We start from the raw sequence: 20,741 nt of genomic DNA, 5'->3' as shown, positions 1-20,741 counted from the left end.
TGGCACCAGCCACGGAACCCTGCAGCAAAGCACAGCTTTTTCTCAGGAAGTCAACCCCTCCCCGTGAAAAGCCATTCAGGGGCACCTATTTTACAGCCAATGGCTTTGCATTCAACGCTTCTAAAGGAGCATGGTGCTTTCAGTGGCTCTTTCCAATTCGTGGCAAAAGGCAACATTTTAAGGAGTGAGTGGGGGAAGGGGGTAGAGAGGGGCCGAAAGACAATCTTGGTTTCTAAAGATTTTCTAAAGAGATGGCATTTGTTGGAAAGCAGACACACAAGGAGAGGCACAAATTGTCAGAGTCTTGTTACTTGGAGGGAAGGCTTCTCCTTCACATCCTGCTCAGTCAGCCTAGGTTGAGAGGAGGAGCTCATACATGAGGGCAACCACAGGGGCCCTAAGAGAAGTCACCCCGCATCCATGCACCTTTTTCTGAGATCCGGAAAGACATCTGGATTCAGGGGATGAAAAGTCTAAACTATCTGTCATTATGGAGGCCAAAAAATTAAAAAGTCAGGACTCCAAAACCCCCCAACATTGACTCTTCCATCAGATCAGTCTGTTTTTCAGGGTCTGTTTCATATCACGTTAGGATATTTTTCTCATTTCCAATGTTTGATTTTAAGTGTGGCTCATTCTCGTTATTCTCTGTATCCTAAAAATCTGCTGTGAGTGACTTACACACCAAATGAAGGTTAAAGTCCCCCCCTCAGTACACACACACACACACACACACACACACACTCACAGAGGAAACTGCCCTTCCTTTGTTAATCTACAAGAGACCGGTAAAGACAATCAGTCACAACTGTGTGAAGAAATCATTATAAACACAAATATGAGAACATGCAATGAGAATATAATTAAAATTCGCTGTGTGAAAAGAATAATATTCTACTGCTCCACACTATTTTGAGCTAAATTTCCTTGCCTTAGCACAGCAACTCCCCTGATGACATTTTTGCCCTTAAGGATTTCACCACTTCCTCCAAAGCTCTTTTTCTCTCTCTCTCTCTTCCTCCCCCCTTCCTATTATTGTCACCAGAGAGTGGGGAATGACAAGTTCAAGGAAACGCTTGCCTTAAGGCCAGAGTGTGTTTCCTTTGCACTTGGATTTCCATTTATTCCACTAAATTTCCTTACAATTAATTTTTAAATGGGCTGAGAGAGTTCATTTCCCAAACAGCTGGCAAAAACCGTGTTCCATGAAAACAAACGAAATGGCACTTAGTGACCATTTTTGCTACCATTATAAAACCCTTACAGTATAAATTCTGACTCTGCATTCTGCACTTTATTACCCTGATATAGTAGTCGGAATCTGTTGATACTCCCATGATACCCACCCAGAGCCAGAAACTGGTTTATCTTAATTGCACTTTAGCCTAAAGCATATTAAATGCAACTTGATTATAAAATGCATTTGAATTGCCACAATAAATTTCTTGGCAAGATTTCCAAACATCAAGTAAAGAAATCTATAATCTCCTAGTCTGGCCCCTTTGCTGACTTGCCAGGTAACTTTGTATAAAGGCTGCTCCCTCTCCACATTCCCTTTTCTCAGCCAATAAACTAGTAATAATAGATTTGTCTAGCACTCAGGAATGGCTGCAAGACACTTCTTTATACTAAGATGGCATTTTGCGAACGGCAAGCTGGCTTTAGGCTAAATATGTCAGAATGATGCTTCAGCACAGGTTGTGGAAGCGGATTTTTTTAAATTTCTACTTCACAAACTCATTGGCATCTTCTATCAATCTCACTTTGGAGCTCACAGTTTAACACTGTGTATTTACTGCCTTGTGTCCAGGTCGGCGCCTCCACGCCTTGCGCCGCACCTCACTGTCTGTTCTTTCATAGGGCTAACACCATTCCCGGCAGAGAGCTCAAAAAATATGCACTGATGGATGGATTGGTTGGCTGGAAGCGGTAAGCCCTGTTCTCCAACTGGAGGGGTCTGCATTAAGCACCAGGCGGAAGGCTTTCTCCGACATATGCAGTGTGACAGGTCTGCTCCAATCCCTGCATGTAACACAGTTCAAATATCTTCTTTACCAAGGTGTTTGGGGACAGGACCAAGAAGCAAGAGAGGACTCATGCCCCCACATCGACCTTGCACACTCCTCCCGGAAGATTTCCAATATAGGATAGGCACCAAAAAAGTGTCAGAAATAGAGTGAAAAGTTATTCAGCCTTGACCTTTGTCTAAAGACCACTGGAAGAAAGAATGCAAAGTAGAAAAATGGGTCAAAGAAGTTCCATTTTCTTGAGCAATGAGAAGCAATGCTCACTACCACCTGGAAATAGAATTTCTTTTTTAAAGCAAAGACCTCAAACAAATCCATGTGTGTTATCACCTGCCTGGAACAGTTAGGTACAGACGCTATCCTCCCATTAGCCCTGGGGCTGAACGGTTTTTAAAAACTTCCCTGCAACCTACTTCCCAACTAGCAATAAGAGGATGGTATACAGAATGGTATATATTGCAAAACTTCCAAATATGTACCACCATGCTAGTCGGCAAGCTCACCAGCTAAATTACAGGAGTGCGCTTTTTTTTAATTAACCACAGAAATAAAGTTATCCCCCTTTAAAAGCATCCTGATGGCCTGAAACAATGGCCAATCTAACAAAACCAGGATTCACAACTTTTTTTTAATTTTAAGAGGCATCTCACTGTTGGTTCGAGCGCCCTCATGTGTCTCAACAGAGTAATGTCACTTTAGGCCTTCCAAAGGGCTACGGGTAATGACAGATTCGATGACACACATACCCTCCTTCATCCTTGTTTCACTTTGCTTCAGGTGCCTCTTGTGAAACTGCAGACTATGAATTGGTCCTCTCTGATGTAAAGTGACTTCGTAACTTATACTGAAAGAATGGGAAGCCAATGTTCACAGAAGTGGGGGCTAATTTCAACTTGCCTGTTCTGGTTTAAACATGTTAGGTCATCCTGCCTATTTCTTTTTCCTCCCCCCACCCAGCCTGAGGGGTACTCTACGCCTGCATGCCCCCTCCTCGAAGGTGGTGCTCACGCAACTGAAGAACAACCCAGAGCTACCTCTACAATAAGCAAATCTCAGGAGACCTAGCTCCATCGTCCTATGACCACAGGTAAGCCATTCTTCTCTCTGGGTCCTGAGTTCTTTCTCTGGGAAGAGAGAGGAGTGGTTCTTTTCTCATAGATAAGAAGCATCTGCAGAAATGCCTGGCAGAGAGCAGATAGGCACCCAGTAAATGTTAATTGAATGCAAACCTATAAACTCTATTCCAACCCACTTGACGTATTACATTTCCAGAAAACAGATATTCTTCCTCAAATACAACATTCATGCGTTAAGAACTAGCTTGGGAATTCACGAAGAACAGAAAAAGGTCAAACACTTCTCTGCATTTCCCACAACACCTGACCTAGTGCCAGGCACTCAGTAGCCCTCCATAAACCAGTGGGGGTGGAAGGAGTTTGACCCCTTCATGTATTCTTTCTTTCTTTCTTTCTTTCTTTCTTTCTTTCTTTCTTTCTTTCTTTCTTTCAAGTTTAAAAGCAATCAAAGACAAATAAAGAGGCAAAGCTTCACTCAAGAATTTGAGACTGTCCACACAGAGAACCTGGTATCCTTATATAGGATAAAAATAAACATCCCTCCCATCCCACTTGTTCCTCCTTTTCCTTCTCCTTCTTTTTCTTGAGGTTCAGAAGGCATGACTTAACAGTCCAACCATACAGTCAGGGCCAGAATCCCCAAAGAAGAATAAAAATGACACTCCAACCTTGGTCACTATGGCAGACCAGCCTCGATGGGCCCTGTACTCTCTTAACAAAAGAAACATTTATCAAGAATTCATGCTCCTGGTCTCCTCTCACCAAAAAGGCAAGGAGCCATTCACCACTTAGCTTTAAGCTAGCCAAATCCAACAAAGCTCCAGAGATTTTTGGCTTAATCTTCTCACTGAACTCATGCCAGCCTTGCACGGGCACAGCCAGGGCATCATCACCCAGCCTCAGGTGTTGGCAGATTCTCCCACCCACTTCTTTGCACTTTCCCTGCTCAGGAGCAGCGGCAAAGCCTCCCCTCCCCTCCCCTCCCCTCCCACCCACTGCACCTGAGGCACCTCCAACTAAAGGGTCAGGCTGGGGAAGGTTCCTCGTCCACCGGAAGTACAGTCAAGTTCCTTGGCTAGTTAAGTCTACTACTTTAAAGAAGTAGGGAAGTGTCAGCCCAGCAGACATGTTAGATGATCTTGTCAATTATAAAGTCATAGGCAATAAATGAGGTGGGAAAAACTCTGATGTGTATGGTCTCCACTATCATTAAATTAGGAGAAAGGTTCCCCCCCCAAGGGAGCTTCTTAGAATAATTGATATTTTCCATTTTCTTAAAAAAGGGCTCTCTTGTTTTTCTTCTCTTTCTCTCCTTCTGCTACCATCATTGTCTAGGACATTGCTATCACCAGCTGATATTACTAACTCATCTTAGTAATCTTAGTAATCTTAGTAATCTAGGTCTTATCACCTCCATTCTTTTCTTCTTCCAAACCATTATAAGGATGATCAAAAGATCTTCCCCAAACACTAACTTCAACATATCCTTTAATAATTCCCATTCAAGAATGCTTAATGACTCCCTGATGCTTGCAGGATAAAATTCAAACTCAGAAATCTGCTCTTCAGACTCATCTACATTCTCTCATACCACCCAGAAGGGTTACAAAAGAACCAGTCATCACCACAGAGTTCCCAAGACTCTTCCATCATTGCTATATCAAAGGCTACGATAAGAGCACAATGATTGTGGACATTCAGATATCCTTGAGCTGAAGTCTAAGTACAAATGCCCAGCCTAAGTTTTACAACTTTTCTTCTTTGGGAAGAAACATTATATCAGGCATTTCTACTTAGACTTCAGTTTCTTTCTTTGACATTCCCAAATGCACTGATGCTCATGCTAGTTACATTCACACCAACGTGGCTGCTATTGGATTTCTTCAGATGACAGCTTATCTGTCCTTGCGAAACACTGCGCACACCCGGCTGTGAACCTCCAGGCATGCGATAGTCAATGACTGAAATAAGAGGGAACAATAAATCAACATCAGAGAAAACACAAAAGGCATCCTGACATTTGTAGGACACTGTGTTCTGGTGGGAGCACCAGATAATGGGGGAAAGAATGTGGACGGGAGAAATCATCACTCTACCCCTACAGAGCCAGTAGGCCAACATGGGGGAATTCCAGTCCAACAAAAGACACAAACAGCATTACCTTTAACAATGAGAAATGGTTAAAGAGGTAGAGAACTCTAAGGAACAGAAAGCAAGATCCTCAGGAAGAAAATGGATACATCTGTTCCCTTATTCTCCTTCTAGAAGGGAACATTGAACTATTACATGGCATTGCCATACGTCTACCACTCCTGCCTGAGGCAAAATAGACAATCTCTTTGTAAAAACTGAAATAATGATAGCTTTTTCCTAAATTCTTACAAAGCAATAATAGCAGTTCACATCTTTTCCTTGAATACCCTTCTATGAAGGCTTCTCCACATCTCAACCCAGTGTTGGCCAGGCCCTTCTCTTACGGAGCAAAGTCCTGACATCCTGACCCTTCAGGAAACACAACCGAGATTGACTACCTTTCCATCTTGACTGCAAGCTCAACAGCAGGAATCCTTACTTCTCCTTCTTCTGTATCTCTTCTCTGTTACCCTTCCATTCTCAACCCCCAGCATCCAGCTTAGGTTTGAGAAATGCCAAGATTCAGTTAATCTAAACTAAAATGTACTTATCATTTAATGAATATGTGAACATTTCTTTTCTTGCCTTTAAATATTTCCTTTATCCTTTATCTCCTCCATCCTTTTTCCAGCAACCTTCATGCTTCCCAAATAACCTTTTTTTTGGGGTGGGGGGTGCTATAATCACTCAGCACGCCCACTCCCCTCACACCTACAGAGCTGAGTCTTGGTTTGTGGTTAGTAGAGTTGGCAATCTTTCTTCAACCTTTGAAGATTTTAGGATCTAAACTGAAACCACTGTGGCTCCGTTTCTTTGCAAGATCACCTTGTTCCCAGCTTTGTGAATCTCCAATGGCCCTTTCTCACTTATATCCTAAAATTTTGTAAAGGTTTTCTTCCTTCATTCCTTCACTTCACCCCAGCCCTTGATGCAATGACCAATTTTTTTTTTTTACTGTGGTAAATCCTTTCCTGGATTATCAACCTCCTTCAAAAGTTGGGGACATGCTTCAGTGTTGTCTACTTATAAGAAAATATGAGCTTCTACACTAGGGATGATTTGTGATGCCACTGTAATTTTCCCATTAAGTCTAGAGCTTATCAGTCTTCTTCCTACACATTCTGGTCTTTTCCTACCCCTTCTTTCCAGTCCTGCCTGCCCCCATACCCCTTCCCCACCCTCAAGAAATAAATGGGTTTACCTAGCAGGTTTACTCTTGCTTTGGCCAGCTTATTGTTTCAATGTGATTATGAAGTCCCCTTGCTTGAAAACACGGTGTGTTAACTTTCAGGCATTCACGATGTCTCCCTGTTGAGTGTAGAGTGTGGAGGTGTGCGTGTGTGTACCTATAGTAACTAATGCTCCTGGAGTTGGCAATCCGGCTGGTGACTAAAAAAGATGGACTTGAGGTTAATTTTTGTTACTGGAGAATCATAGTTTTAGAGATGAAAGTAATGCTAGACCCCAACGTGGGCATTTCACAGATTTGAAAACAGAGGCAGAACAAGGTAAAAGGACTTGACCACAGTCATGTCAGTAGAGGAATTGGAGCCACAGCTCAGAGCTATCCTATCCCAGTCCATCAGAGCCCTTCCACTCATATATGTCCCTCCTCGGGGGCTCATATATGTGAATGAGAACTCTGGATGCCCAGAGTGCCGCAGACCTGTGGATATGTATGTGCCAACGAGATGGGGCGACAGCCCGGTGCGTGTAGCTTACAACATAGCCAGTGTGCTGGTAAAATCAGATCAAAATTGCTATAAAGAGGCTAAATTAGAATCCAAAGAGACCACACAGCCCCATCCTGCTGATGCTGCTCATCCCTCCCCCGACCAGCTGATTCTTTTTTAAAAAAAGGATGGATTTCCAAAAGCACCTTGTTGAGATTTTCATCTGATTTTCCCTTAGTTCAATCAATACACAGTCATTCCTTAATTCCGTGAAAATAGCTTTTCACACATCCATGCACACACTGTCACACACACACATGTAAAACATTGGCAGCAGGTACTTTTAATTTGCTGGAAAATATTTCTAAGAAGTCAAACAGCTCCAGCCCAATGAGCGTGCCCTCCGATTGGCTAGCCAGACCAGTTGAGGGACCTGATTGGTCCCTGATCCTAAGGACCGATAAGAACGGCTATAAAATCCCTGGGTGCAGCTCTTGGGTCCCCAGTTTGTAAAAGCCAGAGGTGCAAGAAGCAGCCACTGCAGCAGCAGCAGCAGCAGCAGCAGCAGCAGCAGCAGCAAGCAGCAGCAAGCAGAAGCAGCAGCAGCATCAGCAGCAACAAAAAAAAAAAATCCTCATCAAATCCTCACCTAGGCTTTCAGTGTATCCAGATCCACATCTTCACTCAAGCCGGGAGAGGGAAAGAGGAAAGGGGGGGAGGAAAAAAAAAACCCAACAACTTAGCGGAAACTTCTCAGAGAATGCTCCAAAACTCAGCAGTGCTTCTGGTGCTGGTGATCAGTGCTTCTGCAACCCATGAGGCGGAGCAGAATGATTCTGTGAGCCCCAGGAAATCCCGGGTGGCAGCTCAGAACTCAGGTAAGCGGCAAACCCAGGACCGGTTTCTCCCCCAAAGAGCTGTCCTCATTTGCCTCTCGCTTTTGCAACTGTGTCTGTGACGGCTGATCTTGATAATAAATGTGCTTCATGCCTGATGGCAATAAACTGCCAGTGTAATCCAATAGCCTTAGGAAGTGGAGCTCCTTTGTTTAATAAATTGCATGCAACTAACGAAGAAGCTGGGCGCTCTGCTGAGGGTATTTCATTGCATAAGCCTAGCCTGATTGCCTGAAATCTGGCACGTACCCTCTTGGGGGAGGGGGGGAAAGGGGGCGGGGGAAAGGCTTGAATGTTGGCATGCTTCAAAGCGCTCTCTATACTTTCTAGAAGCTGAAGCTGATCTTAAGGTGAGACATGATTTGTCTGATGCTGCCCCCTTCCTTCACCCTTAGGACCCCATAACTGGGCTTCCCTGCCCCTTCAGGCAACACACAGAAAGCTCCCTCTGCAGACAGATTTACAGAACCATAGCCCTCCAGTCTGACAAATCCTGGGCAGATGCAGAGAAAACCCTGCACATCCCACCCCTGACACTGCTCCTTCTCTTCCTCCCAGCTTTCTCGCGCTTCATTCAGCTGCCGGTGCTGCCCGGGGCCAGAGGGACCCTCAAAAAAAAAAAGAGTATTTGTGAAACGTAGCAGCAGTACCTTCAAGAGGAAGGTCTCACTCTGGTTCTGACTCCCAGAGCAGTTAATTGTGTATTATCTTGGCCTCTAGAGGAAAGGAGTCCTTAGGAAGCCGGTACTAACACCTCTGCCTTCTGACTCCACTTGTCCGGCCTGCTGCTCTAGCATTACTGCCCCCACTCCCCCAACTGTCAGCAAAGATGGGATCGCAGGTGTCCAAATGCTGCAGACAACGCTCCCCTCCAAAGAGCACAGGTCCCTGCCCAGAGGAGGGCTTTGCTTCACTTCCTTTTGTACTTAGTTGCTATAGAAATGCAGTGATTCACAATTCGAGCTTGCCTAAAACAATAGCAACCCTAATGCATATTAAAACTGCTTAAAGCAAAGTTATAATTTGAACCCGTGGAAATATATAATTAGGGAAATGACTTGTAACATCCCAGAGGCTGCGGGTGGTGGGAGGGGGAGGGGAAGCCTAACCGAACCATGCTTTTGATCTCAGAGGAGAATCCTATGGTATGAAGGCTGCAGATCATTTCTTGCCGAGCTGCTTGCCAGAACACCCCCCTTCTGTAGGAGAGAAATTACTTTTATGGGAGATCTTATCCAGAATGTAGAAAGCCTCATGCAAGTTCTTTGCGGTTTTTCTTCCAGTCTTGCACAAGGGGTGCCTTGCCTTGTTATTCCACACCTGTGTTTCTCTTTTAAAAAAGCAATGGCTTTTAATATGAGAGAGATTATGCATCCTATGGTGGGGGTTGGGATGAAACAGGAATGGACCAGATCCCTTTCTGCCGGTATGAAGGTAAGTTAAAAGCCCTAGATCGGAAGGGTCTCCAGATGAACTCCTGGCAAATTCTTTGCCACCTAGGCTAAAATTCCATTCTTATTACTCTGGAGTGCATTTTCAGGAAGCCAAATGGACTCTCTGGCCCTTCCACTTCCTAAACTTGACCACCAGCCCTTGCCTCCTGCCTTCCCATGCTTTTGGGGCTCTAGGTGATGCCCTTGGATCCTGCAGAGCTGCTTGGAGCACTGTGCATTCCGCAGCCTCTGGTCTTAACTTCTCCAGCCACCAGAATTGTATGTAATGGGTGAGACCAAGAGGGAAAACTCACGCCCTCTCTCTCCTTTCATGGGCTCTCGCTCTCATAAGCAAAAGGATCTGCCTGCCCCACTCTTTCTGCTCCTACCCCCTCTGGATGGGGCCATCCACGGCCCCCTGGCAGACGTCTAAGTTCTTCCGACCCCATGTCCTTGAATTTGCCACCTTGACCCCTCTGAATCACCCTCATCATCTGACCCAGATTGGGTGGATTTGTCTCTTTTAGCTGAAGTGGTTCGCTGCCTCAACAGTGCTCTGCAGGTTGGCTGCGGGGCTTTTGCATGCCTGGAGAACTCCACCTGTGACACAGATGGGATGTACGACATCTGTAAATCCTTCTTGTACAGCGCTGCTAAATTTGACACTCAGGTAATCAGACCTTGACCCATGCCTCCCATTGGATGCCTGTCTTTAACAGTGTGTTAGACTATTGTTCTTGGGAGCCAGGCTTGTGAGGAAACTGCGCTGCTTCGCAGCCTCCTCAGTCTACACGCTCAGCTCCAGCGTGTGCATGCGCACACATGCACACACACACACACACACACACACACACGGGTGCGATTTTGGCCAGAAAGCCGGTTCTATACAAGACACTTCCCACCCACTCTAATGCACGACTGTACCACGCTGCCAGAGGCTGTCTTAAGGGAGGGGTGATGAGCAAAAAAATCTTTGCCTCTTCAAGAGGAAAGAGAAACGTTCTTCTAACAAAGAAGTTCTCCTCACTGTATGACCTAGCACACTGGCTTGTGAGTTATCAAAGTCTCGATCCTAAGAAGACAAAGCCATATTTTGGCTATTTTTAAGCTGCAGGGTGGTGGATTATGGTTCATCTCTCCCCACCCCACCAACCCCCCCACCTCGGCCAGTCTCACTATTTCTATGGAGCTGAATTTTGAAGGTAGTCAAAGAGAGTGGGGACATTTTTTTTATCCTGGTCACGGTGTACAATTTTCTCATTGTGAGGACCTGCAGATGGCCATGAGACAGTGCCAAGGCAAGCCCCCTTAAGTTCCACATATTGTATGCCCTGTCCTCTCTGGTCAGCTCGAGCTAAAGCTTCTCCTCCTACCCCTTGCCTGGCAGGGAAAAGCATTTGTCAAAGAGAGCTTAAAGTGCATCGCCAATGGGGTCACCTCCAAGGTCTTCCTTGCCATTCGGAGGTGCTCCACTTTCCAGAGGATGATTGCTGAGGTGCAAGAGGAATGCTACAGCAAGCTGAATGTGTGCAGTGTCGCCAAGCGGAACCCCGAAGCCATCACCGAGGTCGTCCAGCTCCCCAATCACTTCTCCAACAGGTACAGAATGAGTCCGCTTTTTTGCAATGGGGCGGGGGGAGGGGGAGAGGCGGGGCGTTGGCAGAGCCAGACACAGAAGGGGGTTAATTGCCACAGTCATGATCTTATTTTAGCTTGCAGCCTTCCCAGCTTTTGCAGGAAAAATATGTTTGTGATTGGTGGTGACAGTTTAAGCAGCCTGGATTTTTTTTTCTCACTGTTATAGGAAAAGTCTTTCCATGCAGCTAATAGAAAGCTTCATCTGCAGCATCCCTGGGTGCATTTTCATTGTCAGTTTCTCACCATAAGCATGAAGGGAATTGGAAGTTTATGGAAACAAGCATTTGAGACATCAAATTTGGCTGAAATTATGGCGATGCACTGTAAAATTGGCCATTATTAAAACGCTGGTCAAATGTCATAATGCAGAATTTTAAATCTGCATGTGTTCTGAGCCGGTCCCATGCTCACGCAGGTATTTCGGTAGGTAGCCCAGAGTAAGCCATGTCACTCCACTGGAACTGGGATTTCCTTTGTGAAAAGTGAAATGGCTGGACTAGATGATTCCCATGTTCCCTCCCAGGCTTATATTATTCCTTTCTCTAGTTCAAGATTTCCTGGAATGGTGTTCTGGTGACCGCTCAGTCACATTTTCATCTCAGTATTCTCACATGACCCAAAGCCGCTGAATTAGTCATATCTGAGCCCTGGCCTTCCTGTGCCACTGGCTCACTGTCTTTACCAGCCAGGAGTTAACACCCAGGCTGACATGAAGAGGGCTGACACCCTCATTCTAAGGCCTACAGGGTTTCTCAGCAAGACCTGGGCTTCCCCATCTGTGATCAAGTTAAGAGAGGTGTCCATGGGGCTGGCGTGGAGGTATGGCAGGGGCAGGGAGGGCAGGATGAGTTCAGCCTGCTGTGATGCCCCACAACCCAAAACTTGACTCCCAGGCCTGAAGCACTAGGATGCTTTGACTCTGCAGCCAAATACTGACAAAGATCAGTTCTATTGCATGTTACCCAGACCATCTGAGAGCTAACACAGACTTCCCTGATTAATTTTCAAGCCAGGTGCTGCCACCCTTCTTCCAACAGTGGCAACAGCCTGCTCCTCCTGGGGCTGACCAGCAGTTTAGTGATGCACATATATGCAACTTATCAAAAGACAGGAAAAGTAGTTCTTCCTTAGGGAAATGCTAAGACCCCTGACATTAAAACTTTGTAAAATTTCTGATTCACACCTAATTACACATTAAGGCTCTTCAGAACCTCAGGTCAATTTATAAAAATCGGTTGTTCAGTACTCATTGGGTCCTAACTGATTTTCTCAGAACGAGAAAGTCAAATCCACCATTTATCTTAAATGGCCTATCTCTTTAGATTGGCCTCAGTCTTAATATTCTCCTAAGAAGATTCTGGTTACATCTGAAGAGAAAAAAAAAAAAAAAAAAAAAAAACCTGGCTAATTGTTGGAGACTCCCTTCACCATAAGGAAAAAAAAACACAGAATTCTTAGTAGACAGGGGCTAGGGACAAAGTATGCATTTGTGTGTCAGCTGGGGCAGGGGGGAAGGGGTACGTTAGCAATGCCATTATTATAAGTCTAGATCGTTAAGGATCCTATGGCAATTTGTGACTAACAATATGGCATGTAACTAATTTTAAGTCAATATGAACCTCTCTATTTCAACTGAGATCATATCTTCCATTATGAAGGGAGAGGTCTTATAGAGAGGATGATCTAGAATCTGGAGTGGTGATCCTAAGTATCTAAGAAGAGACTAATAATAAGAGTTTTTAATGCAGGCCACTGTTCCTTTCAGCTGGGGTCTCCTTTTGTACCACCTTTAGCAAATGGTCACAAGGAGTCTTGTTTTCTCCCTTCTCCACCATAGAGAAATCACACTTATTAGGAAAGTAGAGAAAAGTGGCCATCCCTTGAAGACCAGAATCTTCCATGCAGCTCTTTCTTCAATTATTTCACTTCAACTGGCTAATATTATTCCTGCTCAGAACTGTAGAGATTTCCGGTTCCCTGCTGGGGCTTACTTGCTCTATTTAAGCTCCTCACTCTCCTGAAACATCCTGCTTTCCCAGCCTCTGCCCCACCACAGATACACACTAAGTTGTGCCAGTTGGCACAGAATTGTGAAGGGAAGTAGTTACAGGTTCATTCCACCTTCCTGTGACTTATCTAGCATGAGATTTGGGCCTGGGAGAATCCAAAAGCCTGTGACTGGACCAAGAGCCAGAACAGGGATGTTTTCCATGACCAAAATCCACTCCGAAGAGAAAGGATAGCTGGATGTCCCCCCCTGGCTGAATTTGCAAACTTCTCTCTCAACCATGAGGGAAAGCAGGCAAAATTGATCAGACAAGCTGAGCAATGTGAGGCTTGGGAAGAAATCAGACCAATCCAGATCCAGAGTGGGAAAACTGACGAAGCTTCCAGCTCTCTAGGGCATGGATAGGGAACAGGAAACAGAAGAATAATATTGATCAAGGGAAACAAAGGACTATTTATAAACCCTCACACAGAACGTTCCTAGGCAGTATGTGTGTATTTGGGTAAGCATGGCTGAAACAGTAGCTATGGAGAATATCTGATCTTATTCTTTACCAAGAAAAAAAAAAGGCAGTGATGGAATTTTCAAAGTGGGAAAAAGAAACATGCTTTTAAAGGTCCTTCCAGGCTGGGTGATCAGAACACTTAGCCCATCAAGTCCCTTCACCCTATAAAGGTGAAAAAAGGAATCTTCCTAAATAGTTCTAAGTCATCCTGCAGAGGATGGTCCTGAAGCAGACCTGCACCATCTTTGTTAAATCAAGAAGGAATATAGATATAGATATAGAATAGATATAGATGATATAGATATATCAAATCCCAGAAACATAGAATGTCATAGTTGGAGATGGTCACAGAGGTTATCTAGACTAAACGCCTCGTTTTACTGATGTAAAGGACAGAGGCCTGGAGAGGGACGTGACCCACTGAAGTTCACCCAGTGAGTGAATGACAGGGTTGAGTCTAGAATGCATGTGGCCGTGAGCCAAACCATCTTATTCCTACTTCAAAAATGGCAGCCGGTAAAACCTATAGGAAATATCCACAATCCAAACAGAATAAAAATAGAAAAAAAAATAGAATACCAAGGAGAATTGAATAAATGGGCCCCAGGGCAATCAACAATTACATTTGTGTACATTCTATTCTCAAAGAGAAGGCACATCTTACCAACGGCTATAGTAACATGAACAGTTGGTACAAGATGGTGCTCGGTAAATATGTGACAATTGGCAAGTCAACTTTCGCTGAAGACACAATCTTTTAAATAATCTCACTTGGTGACTTCTAGATAGAAAAGGTCTGTCTCATTAATCCACACAATCCCAGAGGTCAGCACCCTTACTGTGTATTACAGCCCTTAATGGAGAGGCACAGGATTAAACTCTCACTCACTCTGGCAAATGATGCTGACATCATGGCAGTCAGACAGGTTGACAGGTTTCCCAGACTTGGAGGAGCTGCTAATGGAGCCGTGGACATCTTCTATTCCAACGAGCCCTCTTAGCCTACCCTTGTTGGGTTTGCAAAGCTCCATGAGAGAAGCTAAGGGTAGATCTGGGGAGAGTCACTAAGGGTAGTCAAGCTGGCAAGGTGATCATTGAGAAAGTCCAACAACAGGTGTCATACCCCGACAAGCAGAGAAAGCAAGAGGAAAGACAGAAACCCTCACAGAGGGAAAGTAAGTGCTTTGACAAATTGGGGCCCATGGGACACATGTGGCCTTGAAGAGGCAAGGCTAATGACAGGAGCTTAGTTTCCTTACTGGTGTTCACCTTCATCATCCAGGCAAGAGCTTCCAATGTTGAGCTAAGGAAAGACCGTCTTCCACAGTTCATCTAGTGGGGGGTGGAGGGATGGCAATCTCTCGTGGACAGTTCTTTCTAGAAGTGGAAGGGTTAACTTCTAAGTTATAAAGTCCTGGTTGGGGGTCAGGAGGGTGAGAGATCAGAAACCTTATTCTCTAAGATCTAATCACCCTGTGAAGTAGACACAGAGATCAAGGGGACCCATGTCCTCACAGAGCCCAAGAGTAAAGAGGTGCCTGGGGATCTATGTGGGTGGGTAGATATCTGAAGCTGTTGGTACAAAGTCGTTTATTCTCAGTTTTTCCAAAACCCTCTTTCTCCCCATTTCCCCATCCAAGTGAGATCTGCTTTGACTCATGTGCTTTATAATTCCAAAGGGTTGGAAAATGTGTTTCTGTGCCAGAGAATCCCAATTTTAACAACAGCTGGATATAATCCTCCCTCGTGGGAGGGGTAGAGCCAGGACTATGTCCGAGACCCAGACAACAGCACTTCTCTTTCGGCCCCCAGCTTCATTCTGCTCACTCACAGAAGGGTGACCGCTCTGCTTCATTACCCGTGTTCCACTCTGTTTACCGTACATCCTTGAAAGGACCTCTCTGGGGGGTTAAGTTATTCTGGAAGGATGTTTGATCCTGTGCTCTGTGAGGTGAGTTAAAAATAAACAGGTTTCTTTTCATGGAAGATCTTGTGGCCCCAGTGACCCGCAGGCTCCTCTGGGGAAAGAGTCTCTCCACATAAATACTGTAGGTCACTGTCATCGGGAGAGTCTCTTATTAGTGAACACAGAGCTAATGGGTTTTGACAAGTGCCACCTCAAAACGGAAGAAACACATCCCAACTCAAATTGGAAAATGCCCTGAACTGTCTCCCCAGTGAATAGGACAAGTAATTCATATGCTGTCCATATCAGACAGTCTGTTTCTGAGCCATAACACTTAGCTGCAGTGTTTGGTTCCCCCCCAAAGAACTTACACCTAAGATGAAGGTGATTTATACCAAACACCAGGTTCTTTGGTAAAACTAACCACACCTTCTTCTAATTTCTCTTCCTGGAATCATGACTTATTAGAGAGAATTATTATTTCTACAACTCCCCATTTCACCCGTGGCCGTAGAATAAATCGACGGATGGACCATGAGCAGGGAGCAGAGCCCTAGGACAGTGGCACATGAGGGTTCCAAAGAATAAGGACGCAAATCCTGCCTTTAGTAAGTTAGCAGTCGAGCAGGGAAAACCAAACCGTCGCCAGCCCATGGAATGCTGACCTGTGTGATGCTAACCTAGAATCCTTAAAATGCTCAAAAAAAGGAAGAGGCCAGCAAAAGCTAGAGCAGTGGGAGAAGGCTTTGGAATTGTTGGAACAGAAACCATCAAGGACCACCAGTCCTTCCATTTCAGGATCCCCATTGCCCGGCATCTGGCCTTCTGACTACAGTGTACCTTTGAAGGAACACTGAGAAAGAGATCAGTCAATGGCCATTAGCAAGGCTAGCTGAGTGATTTGAGTAGAAAACCTGCACGATCCACTGGAGGAGGCAGCGGCCTCCTTTAAAAATAGAAATTGAGTCCGAATACATGCTCATGTGCCCATCCACCTGCACAGACACCACCCAGCAAAGGGCAGATTGCAAAGACGTATCAAAATACCCGCAAATTCACATGAGTGACTGTTCATGAAATGGTCTCAGCAGGCCTGGGCTCACCTCATTACATTTGACTAAGTCCTGTTTCTACCACTAACCCGTCATATGACCTTAGACAAGTCGCTTCTGCTCTCCCACCTTTGTTTCTTCTCTGTAAAATGAGACGAAGGGAAAGAACCAAAGGATGATCTCTGTGATCCCATCCAGCTAGATGATGGGGTGTTTCTAAAACGGTGAGACATTGGGGGCAGCTTGATTGTTCACAAAGTGTGACCTAAGTCTGCCAAGCATTAAACACAAAGACGGGAGCTGTTTCACGTCATGTGGCAACTCCAGGAAGCACATGCACTAGACTAAGAAGACAGCGCATGAAAGTTAGAGGCAAAAGCCATCTTCAGCTGATGAACTATCTGGATTTGCATGGTCTGGCCATCTGGATGGGGGGTTGGGCTGTTGGCCTCACCTGGGCTGAAAGGCCAGGTCTCGCCGTGCCCTCTCTCACTCATTGACTATTTGTCCCCTGTGCTCTCTTTCCCAACACAGATACTATAACAGGCTCGTTCGAAGCCTCCTGGAATGTGACGAAGACACAGTCAGCACCATCAGAGACAGCCTGATGGAGAAAATTGGGCCCAACATGGCCAGCCTCTTTCACATCCTGCAGACGGATCACTGTGCCCAAACGCACCCGCGAGCTGACTTCAACAGGAGGCGCACCAGCGAGCCACAGAAGCTGAAAGTCCTCCTCAGGAACCTCCGAGGTGAGGCGGCCTCTCCCTCCCACATCAAACGCACCTCCCACGAGAGTGCATAAGCAGGGAGAGGTATCCACAGCCTCGCCAGATTAGCATCATTTTAAAGGTGTTCGCACACCGACTTTGAGTGTACTGTGCCTGGTTGGATTTTTTTTTTTAAGTAGTTCCTATTTTCTATTCCCCTCCCAGAAAATTGCATGAAACGAGGCTTCTGTAATCAATATCCCAACATTCTGCGATGGCAGCGTTCCCCCCAGACAGATTATGTGTGATCCTCCTGCCTCTAGGCAGGAGAAAGTACCCTCTTCTCTCATATTCCTCCACCATGTCTTTTCCCGGGTCCCCTCAAACTCCTCTCAAACACAAAGCATTCGCATAAGGCCCAGTCATTGTCATTGGAAGCTGTGGAACCCTTTTAGGATGGTTGCCCCAGTAGAGTTAGCTGACGAGAAGCATCTTAATTTAAATGCATGTCTTCAATGCTCATAAAAGTGTTAAATGGAATTCGTGTGATGAATCTGTGCTGGCCATGGACGAATATGAATGTCGTGTTTGAATTCTTGATCTCTCACGAGCTAGTGTCTTACGGTCTTGATCCCTCCGGTGTGTAATTCCCTTTCCAACACATTTACCAAATTGCTCAAGCCCGGCTCTTCCACCGGGCTTTGGGCCTGCATCTTCTTGCATCTAATGAAAAACAAAAAGCTAACATCTTTATGTACTGTAACTGCTCAGAGCTTTAAAAGTATCTTTAACAATTGTCTTAAAACCAGAGAATCTTAAGGTCTAACTGTGGAATATAAATAGCTGAAAACTAATGTACTGTACATAAATTCCAGAGGACTCTGCTTAAACAAAGCAGTATATAATAACTTTATTGCATATAGATTTAGTTTTGTAACTTAGCTTTATTTTTCTTTTCCTGGGAATGGAATAACTATGTCACTTCCAGATATCCACATAAATGCTCCTTGTGGCCTTTTTTATAACTAAGGGGGTAGAAGTAGTTTTATTCAACATCGAAACTTAAGATGGGCCTGTATGAGATAGGAAAAACCAACAGGTTTGTCTGAAGGACCCCAGGTAAAATGTTAATCTCCCAGCCCACCTCAACCCAGAGGCTACTCTTGACTTAGCTCTATCCTGAAACGGCTCTGTCACGTCCAACTGGGAATTACAGAAACCAAAAAGAGCATCCCTTTGGGCTTGGACCACTTACAGTGTGCTAAGGCCTACTCTGTCTTAGGAAGTGGCAGTTCTTGACTTGCCACCTTTCATCGGTGCCCGATCGATCCTCTGGCAAACCGATGATGGTGTGGGAGACTTTCCATGAAATCAGTCAGGAACGAGTCAGTCAGCCTTTGGGTCTTCAGTTACGGGGACTTGGGGCTGAGGGGATATAAAGAACCCTGGGCTGTCCAGCCTTAATAGACTCCTCTTACATTTTTGTCCTGTAGCACGCTGCCTGCCAAAGTAGTCCTGGCAGCTGGGCCATCCCCGTAGGATCGCAAAAAAAAAAAACAAAAAAACAAAAAAAAAAACAAAAAAAAATGGAAAAAAAATGGAAAAAAAATAGAAAAAAGAAAAAAAATGAAAAAAAAAAAAAAAGAAGGAAAGAGGAAAAACAGAGCTGGTGGTTTGATTATTTCTGCCGTGATGTTTACAAGATGGCAACCACCAAAGCCAAATGAGTAACCTATCTATGAACAACAGTAGTTTCTCAGGGTCACTGTCCTTGAACCCAACAGTCCCTTAAGAGCGTCACTGCCCACCAAAGGTCAATGTCAAGGGAGGAAGAGGGAGGAGGGGTAGAACTGTAGGGGCCGCTCCAAACTCACTTCAGTAGAAACTATTGGTGCTTGCCTCTCACTAGGTTAAACTCAAGATCTGACCAAACTGAGTGATAGGGATCCTGGTGGGAGGAGGGAGGGCACATCTCCAGGAAAAAAAAAAAAATGAAAAGCAATACAACTTTACCATAAAGCCTTTAAAAGCAGTAACGTGCTGCTCAAGGACCAAGAGCAATCACAGCAGACCCAGCAGCAGCAGCAGCAAGCACAAGAGCTGCTGCCTGTCTCCACACAGCCTCTAAGCGTGCTGACATCAGATTGTTAAGAGCATTTTTATACTCAGAACTGTCCCATCCCCAGGTCCCCAAACATATGGACACTGCCTTAGCCTCTTGGAAATCAGGTAGACCATACACTAAGTTGACTCTCCACACCCCCCCCACCCTTCCCTCCCTGGTACCCCACTCCCACCCCCAGGCAAGGCTGACTTCTCCGAACCAGAAAAGCTACTCAAGTTTGTGTGTCGTGTCCATTTCGCAAACCCACGAAGCCAGGACCCCAATGCGACAAGTAGTTCACGAGTATTCCTAGCAAAATTCTCTCTTACTTCAGTCCAGTAGATTCTTTCTCTCTCTTTTTTTTTTTTTTTTTTTTGCTGTGATCTCTTCAAACCGTGGTACCCCCCTTTGCTCCCCACAGTAATTCTTCTATATGTATCTGTAATACATATATCTACACATATGGAAAGAAGCAGTTCTCACGATGTTGCTAGTTTTTTGCTTCTCTTTTCCCCATCCCATCCCACTCCCTCCAACTCCCTTTTAAACTTCCAAAGCTTCGTCTTGTGTTTGCTGCACAGAGTGATTCGGGGGCTGACCTAGACCAGTTTGCATGATTCTCCTATTGTGATTTGGTTGCACTTTAGACATTTTTGTGCCATTATATTTGCATTATGTATTTATAATTTAAATGATATTTAGGTTTTTGGCTGAGTACTGGAATAAACAGTGAGCATATCTGGTATATGTCATTATTTATTGTTAAATTACATTTTTAAGCTCCATGTGCATATAAAGGTTATGAAACATATCATGGTAATGACAGATGCAAGTTATTTTATTTGCTTATTTTTATAATTAAAGATGCCATAGCATAATATGAAGCCTTTGGTGAATTCCTTCTAAGATAAAAAATAATAATAATAAAAATAAAGTGTTACATTTTATTGGTTATTTTTCTCCCCAATGTCTTTCATTGTTATTCTTTGAAAACTTCTTGAATGAGACTTTCGGAACATGAAGTTAACGGCTGATTAATTTCTTTAAAGTTAGATTAAGTGCCAATATATGAATGAATGTAGTTTAAATCAACACTTTTCAAATTTCCTTTTAAGACCATTTGGTGGCTCCCGTGACCCTCACAATAAAATCATAATCCAAACTCCTTGACAAACTTCAAGGAAGCTGTGTGATCCGGACATCACTCAGCTCTCCGGCCTCAAGACTCACCTTTCCTTCCAAGCAATGAGCTCCACACTTCAGAAGTGTGGGAGTCCTGCGGAAGCCTATGCTCTCTCTCCCTTCCAGGCCTTGATTTATTCTGTTCTCACTTTCTAGAAGACCTTGTCCTTTACCTTGTGCTCAGACTGGAAGTACCTTTGTTTAACCACCAGTGTGGTCCTGGCACTGCAGAAGCACCCAGAGGCAGGATATCCCCAATACTTGAAACGAATGATTTAGAAGGAGGTTGGGGGTGGGGTGGGAGGGGGAACAGAGACAATTAAATCAATGTGACAAGGGAGGCAGATGGCTCTGTGGTGATGAGGATCCGACTCTGGGGTCGGACTTCTGGGATTTGA

At 44.8% G+C, this 20,741-nt stretch overlaps 1 protein-coding gene across 1 annotated transcript; it reads left to right on the top strand.

Annotated features, from left to right (window-relative positions):
* The first annotated feature begins 7,418 nt into the window (after window positions 1–7,418).
* Window positions 7,419–20,115, top strand: STC1 (stanniocalcin 1). The gene is made up of 4 exons (XM_026007913.2): window positions 7,419–7,787; window positions 9,766–9,908; window positions 10,626–10,837; window positions 16,882–20,115. Exons 1-4 carry the CDS (start codon window positions 7,670–7,672, stop codon window positions 17,150–17,152), a joined length of 744 nt encoding a protein of 247 aa, XP_025863698.1. The 5' UTR covers window positions 7,419–7,669; the 3' UTR covers window positions 17,153–20,115.
* The last annotated feature ends 626 nt before the right edge of the window (window positions 20,116–20,741 follow it).

The sequence above is a fragment of the Vulpes vulpes genome, chromosome 9, assembly GCF_048418805.1.
Source record: "Vulpes vulpes isolate BD-2025 chromosome 9, VulVul3, whole genome shotgun sequence".
Taxonomy (NCBI): domain Eukaryota; kingdom Metazoa; phylum Chordata; class Mammalia; order Carnivora; family Canidae; genus Vulpes; species Vulpes vulpes.
The sequence above is the reverse complement of the archived record's forward strand: the minus strand, read 5'-3'. Positions and strand labels throughout refer to the sequence as shown.